The 21,205-nt window shown below is 43.0% G+C and overlaps 1 protein-coding gene across 2 annotated transcripts in view; it reads right to left on the reverse strand.

Moving 5' to 3' along the window:
- Window positions 1-21,110, reverse strand: part of NDUFS1 (NADH:ubiquinone oxidoreductase core subunit S1) — a 31,274-nt gene extending 10,164 nt beyond the window's left edge. The window contains exons 1-15 of one of the 2 annotated variants that reach the window (XM_075829845.1): window positions 20,990-21,110; window positions 17,815-17,873; window positions 16,349-16,440; window positions 13,710-13,817; window positions 10,987-11,063; window positions 10,361-10,442; window positions 8,669-8,799; window positions 7,916-8,101; window positions 7,593-7,727; window positions 7,365-7,479; window positions 6,617-6,762; window positions 4,732-4,860; window positions 3,917-4,046; window positions 2,152-2,312; window positions 1,643-1,797 (exon numbers count right to left, since the gene is read on the reverse strand). In XM_075829845.1, coding sequence (XP_075685960.1) covers window positions 1,643-1,797; window positions 2,152-2,312; window positions 3,917-4,046; window positions 4,732-4,860; window positions 6,617-6,762; window positions 7,365-7,479; window positions 7,593-7,727; window positions 7,916-8,101; window positions 8,669-8,799; window positions 10,361-10,442; window positions 10,987-11,063; window positions 13,710-13,817; window positions 16,349-16,440; window positions 17,815-17,869 — 1,702 coding nt within the window. In that variant the 5' untranslated portion in view covers window positions 17,870-17,873; window positions 20,990-21,110. Of the gene's footprint in view, window positions 1-1,642; window positions 1,798-2,151; window positions 2,313-3,916; window positions 4,047-4,731; window positions 4,861-6,616; window positions 6,763-7,364; window positions 7,480-7,592; window positions 7,728-7,915; window positions 8,102-8,668; window positions 8,800-10,360; window positions 10,443-10,986; window positions 11,064-13,709; window positions 13,818-16,348; window positions 16,441-17,814; window positions 17,874-20,976 lie in introns of both variants that reach the window. The other variant, XM_075829844.1, reaches the window with a different exon arrangement.
- Window positions 21,111-21,205: the final 95 nt, after the last annotated feature.

Genomic DNA, 21,205 nt, shown 5'->3' on the forward strand with positions numbered 1-21,205 from the left:
CACACTAGGGCCACATGTGGGATATTTCTAAAAACTGCAGAATCTGGGCAATAAATATTGAGTTGCGTTTCTCTGGTAAAAACTTCTGTGTTACAAAAAAAATAGAATAAAAATGAATTTCTGCAAAAAAAAATGAAATTTGAAAATTTCACCTCTACGTTGCTTTAATTCCTGTGAAACGTTTAAAGGGTTAAGAAACTTTCTAAATGCTGTTTTGAATACTTTGAGGGGTGAAGATTTTAAAATGGGGTGACTTTTTGGCGGTTTCTAATATATAAGGCCCTAAAAGCCGCTTCACAACTGAACTGGCCCCTGTAAAAATAGCCTTTTGAAATTTTCTTGAAAATGTGAGAAATTGCTGCTAAAGTTCTAAGCCTTGTGATGTCATAGAACAATAAAAGGATGTTCAAAAAACGATGCCAATCTAAAGTAGACATATGGGGGATGTTAATTAGCAACAATTTTGTGTGGTATAACTGCCTGTCTTACAAGCAGATACATTTACATTTAGAAAAATGCAAATTTTTGCAATTTTTCACCAAATTTTGGTGTTTTTCACTGGTAAATATTGAATTTATCGACCACATTTTTCCACTATCATAAAGTCCAATGTGTCACGAGAAAACAATCTCAGAATCACTTTGATAGGTAAAAGCGTTCCGGAGTTATTACCACATAAAGTGAAATATGTCAGATTTGAAAAAATGGGTCTGGTCCTGAAGGCCAAAATGAGCTTGGTCCTGAAGGGGTTAACCATATCAAGGAAAGGAAAAGAACATCACCTTTCATTTAAATCCTTCATATCTTTTTTTTGCATAAGTCAGTGGTACATGTGAATTTATGAAACCTCGTAATACCTATTAGCATTAGGCTGAAGTCACGCATGCAGGTTATTTTTTAGCCAAAACACAAGAGTGGATACAAAAGAGAGGATAGCCGTGGGCTCTCCTATGCGCACCCCCAAATCTGGTGTTCAGTAGCAGCAGCAGTCTCTCCTATGTGCACCCCCCCCCCCCCCAATGCTGGTGTTCAGTAGCAGCAGTCTCTCCTATGTGCACCGCCAATGCTGGTGTTCAGTAGTTGCTTTCTCTCCTGTGTGCAGTGTCCCCGAGCTGGTATTTAGAACCCGTGGTGTCTCCAGTGTGCAGTTCCCTCTAGCTGGTATTCAGTAGCCTCGTATGTACCCCAGATGGATCATCTTTGCAAACAATGTCAGGGCCAAGGGTCACACTGAAATGTATGTTTAATTAACTGATTAATTGGTTTAGGTCACGTACGTGGTATCAGTGTTTTGCCTGGCACACATCTATTTTTTTTTTAAATCAGCACAACATACAAAAATGGTTGCCTACCCCTGATCATCCGAGGAAAACAGTAAATACTAGACAGGGACGAGGAGGATGCAGTTGCAATCTCTCTGACCGTGTGTGAAAATGATTGGTCAGAGGAGATGGCACAGCGGTTACATCCCGCCAGAAAGAACCTGCTTACGAAGGATGCATGGAAAGAAACAAAATATGCATTTAAACATTGAAGAGGAAAGGGAAAGAAAAAATAAAGCTGCCAAAGGAGGGATAGTGAATTGTAGCAATAGCACTGCCACTTCTTAACGGCTTCCCTATTACGAGGCTAAGTGACTTACCCTGGTAGATAATAAAGCTGTCTTTCAGCAAGTCCTGACGAGTGATGCATCCAGCATCTGCGCCTAGAAGGAAGAGAACTTTTGGAGGGTTTTTACGTATGGCATCCACCCCTGGTTTATACCCCAGATCTAGGGCAGCAACTTGACTGGCAACTCTGTTAAGACATTGAAAGAATAATAGAATAGTACACAGATGATGCATTGAAAATTATTCAACACCAACAAATTCTGCAGAGCTGGACAGACAAGCGTTCAGGTCCCCCTAGATTAGACCCCAATAAATTAAAAGTATTATCTTCTCTTCACCTCTCAAGTACCAAGACACAGATATTGTCCCTGGCCAGATCAAAACCAAACTTTTCTTTTGTGCTATTTTTATTTTATTTTTTTACAAGATCGCTTGCAACTTTCCCATAGGGAAACAAACAACTGGTATTTCTGCAAACCGAACGCCACATTCACATTAGTAGCTCTTAATTGAAACTGCATCTGATATTCTGAAAGTTTACCTGTGCAGAATATTCAGCACTTTCCAATTCTCAGGGACCCCACTGCTGCTCCTGGCATTTTGTGCAAGAATAGATACAGCAGCATGGATGGCTGCCCCGTCTTTGCGTTGCAAGGCACTGCTGCCTACCACAATCATGGGCTTTTTGGCCTGTTTAAGAACCTACAAATAAACAGAACATAAAATTATCCCTTTGCAGAGGTGTCTTGTGATTCAGAGTAATTGATGAGGCACAAGTGTTATTTTATGTGAAAACCTTACGAAGTCACAACAGCTGCACACCATATGAATTATTATTTCATTTTTTTTTTTAAATCATCCTAACACAAAAACACAAAAAAAACTCAATAGACAAAACACAGATCTAAACTGCAGGAAAAAATAAAAAGTCAGAGATAGCCAAGGACGATGGGGCACATCAATCAATGCAATTACACTGCTGCTGGCATAACTTCATTGCGTAGAACGATTGATACTGAATCAGCGCCACTTCTTCAGCCGTGAGCCATCTTGGGAACAAGTTACACTGTAATTATATACTGCCGGAATTGTGCTTTAATATATTCAGAACAATGGTATGTACTAAAGAAATACGGCTACAATGCCACTTTAGGAAATCACTGGCCCCCAGATCTTATTGCTGTAATGTAAAATTATGAATTATAAATGTTCTACGATCTAAAGTGGGAAGTATAATAGTGGTTATATTTTAGTAAGTTTGTCAGGACAACAACTGAAAATGCATAACAAAGACAAAAACATACTTAACACCTCCCCGACCGCCCACTGTCTGTTGACGTCAGGCGGTGCGGGTGCTTAATCTACAGAGACGTCTTTTGGCGTCGCTGTAGATTAGGCTGATGAGCGCTCGTCTAAGCAGGAGCTGTTACTAACAACTGATTTTAGAGCAGCCTCCTGAACACAGCTGGGGTCGGCAAACATTCGAACCCCAGCTGTTTAACCCTTTGATTACCGTGGTCCGTGACCGCGGCAAGATCAAAGGGAATTCCCCTCTTTGATCGCATCACTGGGATTCCAGTGATGCGATCAAACAATGGGGAATCCCTCTGCAGTCAGCCCTCGGGACCTACAAAGGACCCCAGGGCTGTCTGTTCCATGTGCCTGCTGTTCGGGCACACTATGTGCTGCCCGATCAGCAGCCTGTGTCATAGTGACACAGTGTAATGTATTAGCGTACAGGAGTATGCTAATATATTACAAGTAAAAAATGAAGTTACAAATAAAGTTATCCCTTGATGGGATTTAAAAAAAAAAACAAAGTAACAAAACAAATAAATAAATAAAAAAAGTCCCAAAAAGAGTCTTTATTTTGCATTAAATACATTTTATTGCCCCTACACGAAATAAAAACAAAAAACCTACGCATATTCGGTATCTACACGACCGTAATAACCTGAAGAATTAATCTAATGGGTTATTTAGCGTGAAACGTGAACGGGATAAAAAAAAGAAACAAAAAAAACTATTCCGAGAATCGCTTTTTCCTATATTCACACCGTAAAAAAATAGTTTTTCCCAAACTGTGGGAAAAAAATATATACTATTTCTCTCGCATAAAACAAGGCCTCATACAGCCATGTCAGTGAAAAAATAAAAAAAGTTATGGCTGCTGAAACGCAGAGGCAAAAACAGAAAAATTGAGCTGGTCATTAAGGTCTTTTCAGGCCCGGTCATTAAGGGGTTAAAACACTTTCCTTACCCATTTCCCATTGCAGGACATACAACGTGGATTAGTTAATACATACCTTACTAAATGGATGTTTTCCTGTGGCAATATCCTTGATTATCTGAGGGGAATCACCCAAATGATCATAAGTGTAGGTCAGATCCACAGGACTTCCTACTACGGCTACTTGGAGGTCATTCTGAAGCCAGCTTAAAAAGAGACACACAAGAACGGTTCATTTTTGAGAATTTCTGCAATTCAAATAATATATTTTTGACTTTGAGGGGTTATTTGGGCGCTGACATATCGGATGCCATTGACCTGGATCTACCTCAATAGGCAGCTCAGTGGAGTGGCAGCTGATAGGGTCAGAGAAGGGCTTGGAGCTCATGCACACTGCCGTATTACGCCTACATAACCTCCAATGTGTACAGAGTTCTAATAGGATGTCCATCTAAAAGTGCGTGGGCTCTTCCTGCACTCTCGTATGCCTCAGCTGTGTGCATGAAGACTTGACATAACATTTAATAATCAGGTTTCAACTGTTAGGCCTCATGCACACGACCGTAGCCCGACCGTAGCCGTGTGCACGGCCGTGATTTTCGGGTCGGCCGGCTGCGGACTGTCAGCGGACTGTCAGCCGCAAGCCGCCCGCACATGCACATGGCCGCGGCCATTGTTTTCAATGAGCCCGGACCGCAACTCCGGACCGTAATAAGACATGGCCGTACTTTCTGCGGTCCGGGCTCCCGGGCCGTGCACGGACCGCAAAAACTACGGTCGTGTGCACGGCCCCATAGAAAAGAATGGGGCCGCAATTCTCCCGTGGATTTTCGGGGGAATTGCGGACGCAAAAACACGGTCGTGTGCATGAGGCCTTAGAAAGAAACAAACCTCTTGCGAATTCTTGCGTTAAATAGTGGCGCTTCATATCGTGGATTGGTACCAACAAGCAGTAAAACGTCAGCCTCTTCTACACCAGCAATCCTTGAATTCAGCAGGTAATTTGATCGCAGATCAGAGCTAAACAATAGGGGAAAAAAACAATTTACACTGTGATAACGAACCAACACCAACTCAGACATCAGATCCTGCAGCAAGTATATGTGATGTTAATAAGACATGTAGCTTGAGGTCTACCAACGTGATCTACAATGGTCCTGGAAAGTACTCCTGTGGGTAAATGGTCTCCTATCAAAAATACTATTTTGTGGAATTTAAAAAAGTGGACCTTTTGCGGACCTTTTTTTTTTTTTTTTTTTTTATATGTCACAGATTTCACTCATTGCACTGTATTGTGTGATTTCTATAGCAAAATCTGGATTTAAATAGTAAATTCGTCTGCATATATTTTCTGAACACACACTTAGGCTCTGTTCACATATTGTTTTTGCACTATGTTTGTTGTATGCACCAGAAAACTCCTGGCACATACGCCAAATTTGTCCATATGCTACCATTTACCCAATGGATGCCAAAAGAGGGTCCTCTTGGCATCCGCCGGGCTTGTACGTGTTAGCATACCTATTTTTCACTGTATAGGAATGTGTAGTCTGCAGTGCTTTCCTATAAAAAATGTAAGAAAAAAAACACCACAAAAAACAATAACAAAACTATTCATATTATAATACTGACCCAGTACAAGCTGGAAGTCCAAAGGTCCTTTTACACGGGTCAATATGGCCCGTGAAAACGAGCACCGATCGACGAGACAGCTTGTTGATCGGCGCTCGTTTGCTTCTTTCACAGTGATCAGTTATTCCCCATACATTTCCATCATGGTGACAGCATTTCTCCCTGTTCACACAAGGAGATGTGCTGCGGACTAGCACCCATTTTATTAGCCGCATAAACTAGCAGATCAGCCAATGAAGGAGCGTTTGCTCGTTCATCGGCTGATTGTTGCCCAGTTTACACAGGGCGACGATTGGGAACGAGTTTTTATATGAACGCTTGTTTGCCCGATCATCGGCCTGTGTAAAAGGGCTTTGAGCCTATTGTGTGAGCTCCAGTGGCCATGGTCAGAAAATGACACTTCAGGTCAGCAAGAAGTTAGCACTACTGTGGCCTCTGCAGAATTTCTACATCCTGTTTGTTTATCTTTATCTCCTGCTTACGTTCCGGTTTTCAGTCATTTCTAAGTTTAGTATACGTCCACATGGGTCTAAATTCTGCAGGAAATCCGACCCAGAAGCTGCAGGAATTCTGCACCAAATCGTGCTTATTTTGGTGTGGATTTTTTGCTGCGGAAAAAGGCCGAAGAAGAAAAAAAAAAAATCCTATACTTCCCCTGGATTTGAACAAATCTGATCCACATGCTGCAGAAAAATTGTGAAGAAATTGACTGGCAGTGCAGATTTTAAATCCGCAGCATGTCAATTTCTACTGTGGAATGGTCAAAATCAGCAACAAATGCCAATTGCCGATTACCTGCCGACCCGCCGAAAAATCTGCAAGTCAAAAAAACACCACACTATTTTCATAGAATAAAATAGATAAGACTATACTTTCTCGCTCCCCTGCTTTCCCGTGACAACGCGTCCCTAGTATTCCGTCCGGTCTCTGTACAGCTTGCTTCCTGTGATGAGCAATCACAAGCTGCGGCAGTCACATCTGACGAAACACCATCACAGTAGGCCAGCTGTACAGAGACCGGGGGGGGGGGAGGGGGGGAGCAAGGACGTGTTCTTGCAACCGGATAACTCATTTAAAAAGGGTGGACCTTCAAAAAAACAAACAAAAATACATTTTTATTTAGACAAGAAATGTGGTATCTTACCCAGCTCCAGAATTAGGGAAAACTTCTTCAGTACACAGGGTATCTGCATTCAGGTGGTTCAGCAAATCTTTTAGGGCAACTAGAGCCTCCGCATCCACCAACCCTCCAGCAATAGCGGCTAGATCTTTACCCTGGACACTTTGCAACTACAACACAAGATATTTCATTGTTAGATTGTAAAAGGATTTCTTCCAGAATACATAGAAAATGTCCTGTGCTTCAGAAGTTAGAAATATAACATCTTGTTAGAGGAGGTTGTCCCATCTGGAGAGCTCCTTCACCGTGTCAGGACGTGGGGGTCAGAAGCCGATTGCAGCTGAGACCCTAACGCTGCAGGGGAAAGGAGGTAAACTATTAACGACGCAACCAATTCCAGTACCTAGCGTGTTTTCTTATTTTTGTGTTTTGTTTTTTTTAAGGATTATTTTAATAAGGTTTTTTTAAAAATGTTTTTGTCCCAAATGTTCATCTGCCAGCCCCATACATTTACATGGCACCCAGTCAGACAAACGGGAAATTACATAAGGCATTGTAACGCTGAGTATTCCGAGGCTGCTCTTTGCAATAGCACTCTGCTCTCTATAATAAAGGGGGGGGGTGATCACAAGCAGGGGACCACCCTCCCCTTATGTCAATATGCTCTAAATGGGGATTTTTCTAATGGGACAACCCCTTCAAAAAATCTATTACTTCGGTTTTTTTACACTATACTAATGAATGTATTATTTTAGAGATCCATAATCCTTACCGCTCCCGCCGCCCTAGTCAGTACATCTTCCCATGAAGCCTGAACCAAATAACCTTTGTCATCCTTGATCATTGGTTGAGTCAGTCTTTGACGCTTCAGACCATCATAAGCAAATCTGTGTATAGAAAAATTATTCATGACGTCATCGGTTTAAAATAATTGGGAAAATTATTGAATTCAGTATATGCATAGCAGCGAGTACTAAACTGTAAGTGGAAAATCACATACCTGGTTTTATCAGAAATCCATTCTTCATTGATATCTTCATGCATTTTAGGCAAAATCCTCATCACCTCTCCACCTCTTGTGCTGACCACAATGTTACTACCCAGAGCATCCAGGACATCAATCGATTCAGTTTTCCTGTGTGCAAAGCCAGATAAATAATGAAGTCCCTTACATGGACAAAGGGGTTTTTCCACTAGATATCTATGCCATAAATGTCTGATTGGTGGACACAAACAGGCCCGTGGTCTAACATGAGTTTAACATTGATAACCGCGGAGAATCGCAGCCAACAAGCCATAAACAAATTTCAGGTCTCTACGTACCTAGTTTCCCAGGGTCGAGCAGTGAATGCATAAGGTTTGGAGGTCAATGCTCCGACAGGGCACAAATCTATGACGTTGCCTGACAGCTCTGACATAAACATTTTCTCTATGTAAGTGCCAACTTGCATTTCATTTCCTCTGCCTGTAGTTCCAAGGTCATCAACACCAGCAACTTCACTGGCAAATCTGAGAAGAAAAAAAAATACTATTCATATGAAGAACTCAAACAGCAATATAAAAACTACTTGTGTTCTGCTTTAGAGATCGATGTAAACGATTAGACCCCCAAACACACCCAAGATTGTGACTAAAACAGACATCCCAGTGTTACAAAAACAGGAAATTCCATTTTTTGGGTTTAGAACGTTGTCTGTATAACATGTAAAACATAAAACAGTGTTTTTATAGAAAAATAACTATCAAAACACACCCATAATACATTTAATTGAATTGCTTTGATAAGCATTGGGAGAATTCCAATTCCCTAACCTCTGGCGGTCAGCTGCTTCTGGTTAAGTAGAACATTGCCCGGTGGCTGTTCAAATAAATGGCTGTACATTATATGCATGGAAAGGCTGGGGGCCCTTGAGAAGCTCATGGAGTGATGCCCTGCACAATGAGCCCCCTCTGTGATGCATGTAGAAAGGGGTAGTCTTTATGAGACAACCCCTTTAATATGAAGAAATTGGCTACGTGAGGAATAAAACTAATTGATTGTAGAGCAGCAGTAAATGTGTAATAATTGAAGGTTACCGAATGCAGCGGGTACATTGAATGCAGCGCGTCATGATAGTCTTAACTAAGGGTCCAAGGTTTTTGTCCTCCACGGCACGTTTTCCTTCTGTAAACCTGCTCCTATCACTACCAAACATCATTGACTGATCCTGCAAGAGAGAAAAAATTGTTGAAATGCATCATCTTCTGTGAGCTTAAAGGGGTTGGCCAGGAATCATTTTTTGTTTTTTTGCATTAACCAGCCCCTTACAAGTAATCTTGTAATATACTTGCTGTAATGCGGTCACGTGACTGCACCGTCTGTGAATTTTTAACTTCCTGTGGCGTTCCCAGCACTCCCAGCTGAGCCAAGGCACGGCGAGTCATCTATTACTTATGCAGGCAGTGTGCCGGGCGGATGTTCCCGTAACTTCTCAGAGCTCCGCCTCTGGTCCTACTGCCTAACCACCTCCTCTCACTGCATCCACGCCCCCTCCTCCACTCGCGGTGTACCCGCCTCACCTTCTCTCGCTTAGGCCCCATGCACACGACAGTATTTTTCATCAGTAATTACTGACAGTAATTACGGACCCATTCATTTCTATTGGCCACGGACAACTTTCAGTATTTTTACAGATGGGTGTTCAGTGCTGAAAAAATTATAGAACCTGTCCTATTCTTGTCAGTAATTACGACAAGGACTCTCCCATAGAAGTCTATGGGCGCTTCCGTAAATACGAATGGCTATGGATGTGCATCCGTAAAGCGGCCATATATACGGAAGCATTGCTAGGCAACATGTTGATGCCATCAGTTGCAACCTCCCTCTTTTTGTACGGATCCGTATATATACACGGATGGAATACGGATGCAATACGGACCGTATATACGGACAGTATTTCGGGATAGATGGAAATACTGTCGTGTTTATGAGGCCTTAGGAAAGCCCTTGACATCACTGTCCATATATGGACCCTGTGAACATAGAGGGGCGTGGCAGTATGCAAAGAGCTACCCATGCTGTGGAGGGAGTAAGGGGGGGGGGGCGAGACTGTAAGCTGCCTTCTCATCTACAGCAAAGGATCATGGGTATAGTGGGTTACAAGGAAGGAAACAGCCAGTACCAAAAGCAAGGGATGTAAACAAACAAACAAAGAGCAGCAGTGACAATTGAGATCAAACAGAAACTTGTTAGAAGATATTTAGGGGGTTTTAGGGAAGGCAAACCAAGGCTGGGGGATACAATTTTTTCCTGGCCAACCCCTTTAAGTTTTTATTTGCAATAGCACAAACAGATAAGGGCAATGCAGCACTCAATAGTGAAGCCTTTCAGGCTTTGCATACCTTTAAAAAGGGATGATTTTTTTTAAATAAAATAATGTGTGTTTTTAAACAACTTTTATTCAAATATCGATAAAGCTTCGTTATTAGCTGGATCCCGTGTATCAGAGACACACAGGACCCGATCTCAGCCGAGCCGTCAGCTAGAAGATGTATCGTAAAAAGGAAAACAAGTTTAATAAAAAAGTCAATTTAAAAGTGGTTTAAAAAAAAAAAACATACAAAACATTGATATAAAAAATAAATCCTTACAAGAGGTGTACATCTTTATAGACAATGAGCATGCCCTATTTCTGCAGTGTCTACCCAGGATGTAGCACAGGTCATAGGACGTCCAATGCTAATGAAATTATAATTTACTGTAAGTTTTAACGATGTACAGAACATTACCTGCAAATCACATTCTCCTCCTTGATCACAAATAGGACAATCCAATGGGTGGTTTGCCAACAAGAACTCCATTACTCCCTCCCTAATTGAAGTAAAAGTGAATAGGTCATGAAATAGGTACAAAAATAAGCTTGCATTTCATAGTTTTTCTTTTACATTTTTTTTTTAACACAGACCTCTACATAATAACATCAACAACTTTAAGCCAGGGGTTTTCCCACAAGACACATGTATCCCCTATCCACAGGATAGGGGATACACGTGTCATCGCTGGGGGTCCAACCGCTTGGACTCCCAGCGATGAGGCTAACGGGGGACCGAAAGTCCCCCAAAGTGCTCCATGAGAATGGAGCGCATGCTTGCCCAGCGCTCCATTAGTTTCTATGAGACTTCCGGGACCGTTGTCTCCGGCAACTCGATAGAAAAGAATGGAGCGCTGGTCGAGCATGCGCACCTGTCCTCCATTCTCATGGAGCACTTTGGGGGACTTTCGGTCCTCCGTTCTCCTCATCGTTGGGGGGTCCCAGCTGTCAGACCCCCCAGCGATCACATATATACAACCTGTCTATGGGGGATATATGTGTTTTGCGGGAAAACCCCTTTAATAGTCTCGCTGTTTTACAAACCTGGCTTTCCTGCTTTTTTCGGAATTTGTCAGTATATTCCAGCCTTTCATGACGGGCATAGCACATGCAGCTACAGGCTGAGAAAAAGGGGAAAGTTCTACCATCAGATAAGAGATTCCTTCAAAACCAGATTATCTTCTCTGTTTTACATATTCTAGAAAAATAGCAAATAGGTTCTCTATATACCCAATAAGTTAATATTAAAATGGAAAATTAAAGCATGCATGCCTAATAAATAATCACGGTATTTTTCTAATTAAAAGGTCACAGTGCAGTTTTGGAAATGGTTTTAGACCACAAGCACACACTTTGTGTGTGGCGTATTTTTGGCCAAAAAACGTATCTAACAAAACTCAAGTTTTTTTTTTTACTTAGAAGCTATGTAAACCTTTCAATGGCATTATTTTATTAAAAAATATTTTTACTCTTTGAGATACAGCTGCTCTGTATTCTCTATACAGAGCAGCTGTATCGTTCGCTATGACCTGAACCCGTCAGTCCCGTGGACCGGACGCGAGCAGGATTTAGTGAACAATACAGCTGCTCTGTGTAGGGAATACAGAGCAGCTGTATCTCAAAGAGTAAAAATTATTTTTAATCAAAACGATTTATAAAAGTTGCACCAATTACACGGACTGACCTTTTTATTATAAAAAAAATAAAAATAAAAATATGCCATTGAGAAAGTTACATAGCTTTTAAATGGTACATATATTTTTTAATGCTGTTTTTTTACTACCTGCATGTTTAAAGAGGCTCTGTCACCAGATTTTGCAACCCCTATCTGCTATTGCAGCAGATAGGCGCTGCAATGTAGATTACAGTAACGTTTTTATTTTTAAAAAACGAGCATTTTTGGCCAAGTTATGACCATTTTTGTATTTATGCAAATGAGGCTTGCAAAAGTCCAAGTGGGCGTGTTTAAAAGTAAAAGTCCAACTGGGCGTGTATTATGTGCGTACATCGGGGCGTGTTTACTACTTTTACTAGCTGGGCTTTCTGATGAGAAGTATCATCCACTTCTCTTCACAACGCCCAGCTTCTGACAGTGCAGACACAGCCGTGTTCTCAAGAGATCACGCTGTGTTGTCACTCACAGGTCCTGCATCGTGTCGGCACCAGAGGCTACAGTTGATTCTGCAGCAGCATCAGCATTTGCAGGTAAGTAGCTACATCGACTTACCTGCAAACGCCGATGCTGCTGCAGAATCAACTGAAGCCTCTGGTGCCGATGTGTCCTCGCTCGTCTGACACGATGCAGGACCTGTGAGTGATCTCTGGAGAACACGCTGTGTCTGCACTGCCAGAAGCTGGGCGTTCTGAAGAGAAGTGGATGATACTTCTATACACAACGCCCAGCTAGTAAAAGTAGTAAACACGCCCCGATGTACGCACATAATACACGCCCAGTTGTACTTTTACTTTAAACACACCCAGTTGTACTTTTCCAGAGCGTTAGAAACGTAAAATTGTGTAGGAAAGGCAACGAATTTTAGGACCAAGTCGGTACCTTGATCAGGCTGAAAATTTTTTATAGCGCTACCTCCAATACGGAACGCAGTCCAGGATAATGGCAGCAGCTCGGAGATACGACTGCAGGTTGTTGTACCCACAAGCACGACACACCCAAGTAAAAGCAAATGTACAAATACAGAATTGCACAGGACAGAGATCTTTCGAATGATCTTTTTACACCTTGGCCTGTAACAAGGAGAAGGGGGCGTCCTCTACGTCTACAGGAAAAAAGGTTTCTCCATCATCACAGACGGGGATTCTTTAGGGTATGTTCACACGCTTAGCAAAAAACATCTGAAAATACGGAGCTGTTTTCAAGGGAAAACGGTTCCTGATTTTCAGACTTTTTTTTTTTACCAACACGCGTCTTTCACGGCCGTTTTTGGAGCGTTTTTTTTATAGAGTCAATGAAAAACAGCTCAAGAAGTGACATGTACGTTTTTTTTCGCGGGCGTTTTTATTTTTTTTCCACGGCTATTTATCAAAATTTCTCTGATCACCACTGTTAGAGCTGAACTGCGGCTGTGTAATACAGCCATTTCCCTGCCCCTGACATCATGTGTGCGCGCGCGGTTAGCATGAGGCGATGCGGCCGGCACTGCACCAATGAGTGGCGGTGCAGGCACTGAAGACAGAACATGGGGGTGTTTCGCAGTGCGCCCATGTTCTGTCTTCAGTGCCGGCGGTCATTAGTGCAGCGCTGGTCGCATCACATCATGCTGACCAGCGGACCCAGGAGCGAGGCAACGGCTGTATTACACAGTCCCACTCTGACTACATTCATGTGTTACTATACTTAGCTGTGCGGCCGCACAGATTAGTATCGAAATACATGAAATAACGGTATTGAACAGTTGGCGGGTGCACAGTATCGATGTTTCGATGCATCGTGCCACCCTTATTACAGGTTAGGAGTACTAGATTCTGGCGATGGGACGTTGATCCAGAGATTTATTCAGTCAGGGAGGTATTTTTCCCCTAATGAGGCAATTGTCATCCACCTTTTTTGCCCTCCCCTGGAGTAACGCGGTAGGATTATAGGATGGACTTGATGGACCGGTGTCTTTTTTCAACCTTATCAACTATGTAACTAATCACATTGTTCATTCAGCATTTGGTCTTTATCAATAACTCCCTATTAAATGCCTCTCACGTTTTTGTTTCTTTACATTATTGAAAAGCAGTTTAGCAAACATCGCTTCACAAACCTTAGGGGCTTTCTCGATTTCCACAAGACACATGCGACAATTTCCAGCCACTGACAATCGTTCATGATAACAGAAACGGGGTATCTGTATGCCCACCTTCTCACATGCCTGCGACGGAAGGAACAACAAGATAGATCTTTAGATTACAGACACCAATACATATAATAATATCTTAAGGAAAATATTGAATCAGAGGGACTTAAGACTTAAATGGTCTTTATTGCAGTCATAGTTAGGGCTTATTCAGACGAACGTAAAATACGTCCGTGCAACGCACGTGATTTTCACGCGTCTCGCACGGACCTATGTTAGTCTATGGGGCCGTGCAGACAGTCCGTGATTTTTGTGCAACATGAGTCCGCTGCGTAAAACTCACGACATGTCCTATATTTGTGCGTTTTTCGCGCATCACGCACTCATTGAAGTCAATGGGTGCGAGAAAGTCACCCATTGACTTCAACCATTCCCTGTGACGCGCGTGATTCTTGCAACAGCAGTACAAATTATGATTGAAAACAGAAAAGCACCACGTGCTTTTCTGTTTACAAACATACAGTGTCATAATGATGGCGGCTGCGCGAAACTCACGCAGCCACGCATCATACGGGGATGACACACGGAGCTGTTAAGTGCCTTTTGCGCGCGCAAAACGCAGCATTTTTTGCGCGCGCAAAACGCACACGCTCGTGTAAATCCGGCCTTAGGGGTGGGTTAATGTTCCTTTAACTTAAATAGCGGAGGTGAGAATCGACTAGAACCTGAATTCCTCTTAGTTGTATGACAGTTTAACACAAACTATAATAATACAACCGCCCAGGACTTGGGGACCTTGGTGGTTGGCTACCAATTATGCCATCAGTTTGTGATCGGTCGGGGTCCGACTCCCGGCATCCCCACTAATCAGCTGTTTTGAAGAGGTCACAGCGCTTGTACGAGTGCTGCTTCTCTTTCATTTCCACTGCTCAATACACAGCGGTTCAGAGTATTACAGCCCTCTTTCATTCACTTCAATTCTGCGGCCCCTTCAAAACAGCTGATCGACGGGGATGCCGGGAGTCAGACCCCAACCGATCATCGTTTTATGGGACTGGAAAACCCCTTTTAATGAGAACGGGTTTAAAGGGAATGTGTCGCTAGAAATTTTTTTTTTTCTTTTAGTTAAACAGTTAGTAAATACATGATTAGACATTGTTCTAATTTTTTTAATTTTTTCACAAGTCAGGAAATATTATTAGATTCTAATTTATAACATTTCCATGTGCTGGTCACTAGAGGGAGCAATTCCCAAAATTGCAGCACTGGAATGTGGTAAAGCAACCCCATTGCTTTATGCTGCAAAATTGGAGAAAACACACTCACTCTAGTGTGCTCAATTAATCCCCCTCCTTTATCCTGGCTAGTGCCAGGAGAAAGGAGGGGGTTGAATGTTCAAACCTCCTACACTGTGTGCCGCCATTTTTTGAGCGAATGCACAGTGTAGTAGGCTTACATACAGTGGTAATCACACAGTAAAACACGAACATACACAAACACAACTTACCTGCTCCTGCCGCCGCCGTTGCTCCCTCCGCTCTGTCCGCTCCCTCCGCTCCTAGTGCTTGCTTCTGAACACATGACCGGAAGCCGCAACCGGAAGTAGTAATCTTACTGTCCGGCCGCGGCTTCCGGTCCACATGAAAATGGCGCCGGATGTCGCTCGGCCGAAGACCTTCCTTTTGGTCTGTGTGGGAGCGGCGCATGCGCCGTTCCCACACAGACGGCGTACACCATAGTGAATGGAACGGCTCCCGTTTGCATTCTCTATGGGGTTGTATGTGCCGTATTCCATCTCTGTATGTGTCGTTAATCGACACATACAGGGTTGAAAAAAAAAAATGGCAGCCCCCATAGTGAAGTAAGTTAGAAAAAAGAAAAAAGTAAAACAGAAACACACAAATAAATAAAATGTATTTTAATAAAACACTAAAAGCAAATTCATATATATAAAAAAAAAAATCCGCGACACCTGTCCTTTAACACGTGAAACTAATCCTATGTGCTGCTTGCCCACTGAGGACAATGGGGTTCTGGCACACATGTTGCATTTATTAACTGTCTTAGACACTTTTTGTGCCTCGCTTGACAAGGTAGTGTGGCCTAGGTGAAACAGACGTGGCTTAAAATGCGCCAAGACGTGGCATAAAGTTAGACAACAGGGTCTAAAGATGCGCCAAATTTATCATATAGCATGAGCCACTGTGATACTTGGGTGAATGTAGTCTAGTTCTAAGCAGTCTAAATTTAAGATCGTATTAGTAAATCTGCTCTAATGTGTGTAGATTGTGACGGGGAATGACAGATCTCTGGAGTTACACACAAAAGGTAACTAAGGTCTCTTGCACACGACCGTTGTTTCACTCGGGCTGTTTTTGACTTAGCGGGTGAATCAGTTCCGTGAAAAATGGTCCGAGTCTCCGATCCGAGGAAAGATAGAACATGTCCTATATTTCCTTTGATCGCTGACGGGACGGCGCACTTGGTCGTGTGCATGAGCTCTCAGGAAAAACGATTATTATAGTAATTATGTAATGTGAATAATATACCGTAATGTAATCCTAAACATCCCAATGAAATTGAAAAACTAAATGACTACACTGTACCTGGAGCACTGTGGTGCCAGGCTCAACCATCACCGGCTTGCCATCCACAAAGACCTCCAGCAGATTGCTTGCAGCCGTGCTCGTTGTTCTGACTAATAGCACAAAAAAATAAATTAGTGTCCAAAATGCAAAACAAAATATATTATAAAATATGCAAGTAGCAAAAATTTAGATTTAAAGGATAATTGCAAAACATCTAATTGAGAATATTGTATAAATAGAGAAAATAAAATAAACACAGACACATATATATGAGATAATGATAAGGCGAGGCAACTAAGGGTATGTTCACACACACTAATTACGGACGTAATTCTGGCGTTTTTGCCCCGAATTACGTCCGAAAAATGCGCCTCGATAGCGTTGACAAACATCTGCCCATTGAAAGCAATGGGCAGACGTTTGTCTGTTCACACGAAGCGTATATTTACGCGCCGCTGTCAAATGACGGCACGTAAATAGACGCCCGCGTCAAAGAAGTGACCTGTCACTTCTTGGAGCGTAATTGGAGCCATTATTCATTGACTCCAATGAAAAGCAGCGCCAATTACGTCCATAATGGACGCGGCGTTCAAGCGCCTGCACATGCCGTTACGGCTGAAATTACGGGGATGTTTTCTCCTGAAAACATCCCCGTAATTTCAGCCGTTACGGACGCTGTCGTGTGAACATACCCTTAGGCTTTCTTCACATCTGTGTCGGGGTTGCGTTTGCAGGTTCCTTCAGACCTTTCCCTCAGGGGAACGCACGAGCAGAAACCAAATGGAGACCATAGCTTTCCGTGTGCATTACCATTGATTTCAAAGGTAATGCTTCCGTTGCTAATGGTTTCCGTTTGTCTCCGTTCCGTAAGGTTTCCGTTTCTTTGACTGAATCAATAGCGTAGTTGACTGCGCTATAGATTCAGTGAAAAAAAAAGCCTGAAACCTTACGGAACGGAGACAAACGGAAACCATTAGCAACGGAAGCATTACCTTTGAAATCAATGGTAATGCACACGGAAAGCTATGGTCTCCATTTGGTTTCTGCTCGTGCGTTCCCCTGAGGGAAAGGTCTGAAGGAACCTGCGAAAGGAACCCCGACGCAGACGTGAACGAAGCCGAATACTAAACACCATCACACAAAATGCCAAGAAACCAGGCAAGTGTGTCATTTACGAAACACGGTTGAAGGTAATAAAAAGGAGACCTGATTGCAAAAAGATACATAAGAAGGAGAGATATATATAAACCAAGATAGTCATATATAAAATAGTGCTGAGGACTGCGGAAGATTTATCAAAGTCAGCAACAGAAAGAGTGGAGCAGTTGCCCATAGCAACCAATCAAGTCACTACTTTCATTTCCAAAAGTTTGCTGGAATCTGATTACTTTAGAGCAAACTAAAATGTAGGGGTTTCCAGTTTCGATCAATCTCCTCCACTGTATAAGCGCAACATCCATCTAAACCACGTACAGAGAACTTACCATTGTTTTTAGTGGCACTTGTCAGAGCCCTGCGGACAGCAGGGAAAAGCAGCATGATGCTGAAAATAAAACAAAAAAAAATTATATAATAACAGGGTCAATCATAATGAAGATTGTGTATTTTATGCCAATAAGGCTCCAGTCGCACGGCCATATTTTCGGTGTGCGCGGTTTCTGTATATTCATCGCCAAAGCAAAGAATTGACACCATCAGCAAAAGTAGAAAAACCTAGGGTTTCCTATTTTCCACTTCTGGGGATACACCCTTGTTTTTGGCTATACAATTAGGCCTCATGCACACGACTGCTTTGGGTTTTGCGGTCCGCAACGTCACGGGTCCGTTGCGATATGTTGGACCGCAAAAAAAACACCTTGTTATGCATCCGTGTGTCATCCGGACTCCCAGATCAACAACAATTCACCAGTATTGGTGAATCTGCAAATCCGGAGCGTAAAATTACTTGTCCTGAGTTGTTGCGGTCTGGATTTGCGGCACCTGCGCGGATCTGTGAAATCGCGGTCGAGTGCATGGGGACATAGAAAAGAACGGGTCTGCAATTTATCCGCAAAATGCGGGTAAATCGCAGACGGAAGAATATGGTCGTGTGCATGAGAACTATGCAACAAGGACCAAAGTCTTCCTATCTTCCTCTGATGGGATCCGCTAAATAAAAATATACTTACGGTAAAGTAAAGCCAACTTTAAAGCAAATAAAATGTTATTACACTTATTAATTTGTACATGATATCTCCCCCCCCCCATGTGTCAGAGCTGTGGAAGTCTATTGGCCTGGACATTTAGGAGCTCCATCATGTGACGGTCCAGACCTCCTCCACTGCAAAAGAGCTTTCCTTGCACTGGGCAGCCTAAAGTTGTTTTTTTTTAGAATCACACTGTCCTAGTGCGAAGTCTTAATTCTTGATTCTGGGAATATCCCTTTAAGGCCATTTTACATGGGCCAATGATTGGGTATTCATAGAACGCTCGTTCCCAATCATTGCCCTGTGTAAACATGCCAGCGATCAGCCGACAAACGAGCAAACGCTCATACATCGGATGACCTCATCTCCACGCGTAAACAGGGGATGTGCTGCCGACAAGAAGCAAATAGATGGGCATGAATGATTGTATATCCCTATATATTACCATCCAAAGAAATAAAAACGTCACCTAACTGCTCTGTATAAATCCACCCACTTTTACACGGGAGTATTTTGGTCAGTATTTTGCTTCAGTATTTGTAATCCAAAACTAAATCATAAACTGAGAAGTAAAGAAAGACTTGCACCTCTTCCATATTTTGGATCCACTCTGTTATGGTTTACAAATACTCATGTAGAATAATCCAGCGTAAAAGTAGACTTACAATGAATGGAGAGCCCGGGCGGGAGTCATTTTGGCACAGCAACGTCAAAGGGGCAGATGTGGAAGGGTAAGCTCTTTACAAGATGATCGATTTCATGATAAAATACAAAAAACCTACAACGCCCAAGAAACGCCTGGACAAAACTGCGGTTATACAGACTAGATCACAAACATACTGCTAAGCTTTGCTGGGACAGAGCCCGAATACGATTGTTGCCTAGCAACCAGCGCTGCAGGATGCGGGTGACAACACTGGAGTAGTTCATTATGTTTTAGTCACTAATAAATGAAGGCAATTTAGCAGTGAACACAAGTGACGTGGTTTAGACACCGATAGGTGAGATTAATTCAAATATATGCGAGGGAAAAGTGAAGCAGTTGTCCATAGCAACCGATTAGACTGCAGATTTTAATGTTCTGATTGGCAGCTATAGGCATCACTTCTACTTTTGACAAGTCTCCGCATTGTCTCACTGACCAAGTTTTTCATTAAAATTATGTTAAAATGCCTTTGAATACATTTTGCATTTAATCGCAGAGAAACACAGAAGCCATTCGTGGTCACACAGGGGGCACATATCTGTGTATCACACCCCATAGAAGGGTGTGCGGAGCTTTATCGCACAGCAAATGGTCCCAGGGTGACGAAGTAGCTGCACATACACGGCCTGGCTCTATTATTATGGAAGATATGGAAACAGCAGAGTGATCACATACACGGGCCAGGCTCTATTAGGGTATGTGCACACACACTAATTACGTCCGTAATTGACGGACGTATTTCGGCCGCAAGTACCGGACCGAACACACTGCAGGGAGCCGGGCTCCTAGCATCATACTTATGTACGATGCTAGGAGTCCCTGCCTCGCTGCAGGACAACTGTCCCGTACTGAAAACATGATTACAGTACGGGGCAGTTGTCCTGCAGCGAGGCAGGGACTCCTAGCATCGTACATAAGTATGATGCTAGGAGCCCGGCTCCCTGCAGTGTGTTCGGTCCGGTACTTGCGGCCGAAATACGTCCGTCAATTACGGACGTAATTAGTGTGTGTGCACATACCCTTATTATGGAAGATATGGAAACAGCAGAGTGATCACAGACACGGCCAGGCTCTGTTATTATGGAAGGTATGGAAACAGCAGAGTGATCACAGACACGGCCAGGCTGTATTATTATGGAAGATATGGAAACAGCAGAGTGATCACATACACGGCCTGGCTCTATTATTATGGAAGGTATGGAAACAGCAGAGTGATCACATACACGGCCACTTCTCCAATGGGAACAGTGATAAGCCCCTTGTTCTTCGGGCTGCAGGGGTCCTGGCGGTCGGAGTTCACAAATCAAACACGTTATAAAGGAATAATAATCACACTTATTACGAGGATGTTAATCCATGATACACCACCTGCATCATGCAGCATTGTGTACGGAGGAATACGCCAACAACCACCGTATATGCCACCTGTGCCAGCCTGGCAGGTAGGGGAGCTTATTTTGAACAATGTCCAGCCTTTGTTATTGGTGTGCAGTACAGCACAACATCATGACTGGTACCATATTGTCTAATAATATAATCCTTCTACATACTACACACAGTCTAAGGACAAAGATATGGGCAGAGTGTACATTCTCTCCATGCCCGTGTGATGTGATTACTAGCTGCGCAGTCATAGCTGTCAAGGGCATGAGAGTCACCCAGCGTGTGATAATGTGCCCCAGCCGGAGGTTCCACACCTTACCCCGGTACACCCTGCCCACAGCCGAGAGCCCAACAACCCCCTCCTCACTCACCCCGCTCACACACCTTCGGGGTTCTGCAGCTATTTGGCCTTACAGACCACAGCAGCGTCAACTTGCCCCAGGTCAATATGGCCGACTCGGCAATTTTCGGAGCCGCTCGGAAATTGTAGCCAACGTTCGGCGGTTTCCGGCAAGTGTTTCAACAACTTCCGGAAAAGCAGCTCGTCACAAATCACAAGTGAGGGCTGGAAATATACATTCTGCCAACTGCTGACAGGGT

This window comes from Rhinoderma darwinii, chromosome 6, assembly GCF_050947455.1.
Source record: "Rhinoderma darwinii isolate aRhiDar2 chromosome 6, aRhiDar2.hap1, whole genome shotgun sequence".
Classification (NCBI taxonomy): domain Eukaryota; kingdom Metazoa; phylum Chordata; class Amphibia; order Anura; family Rhinodermatidae; genus Rhinoderma; species Rhinoderma darwinii.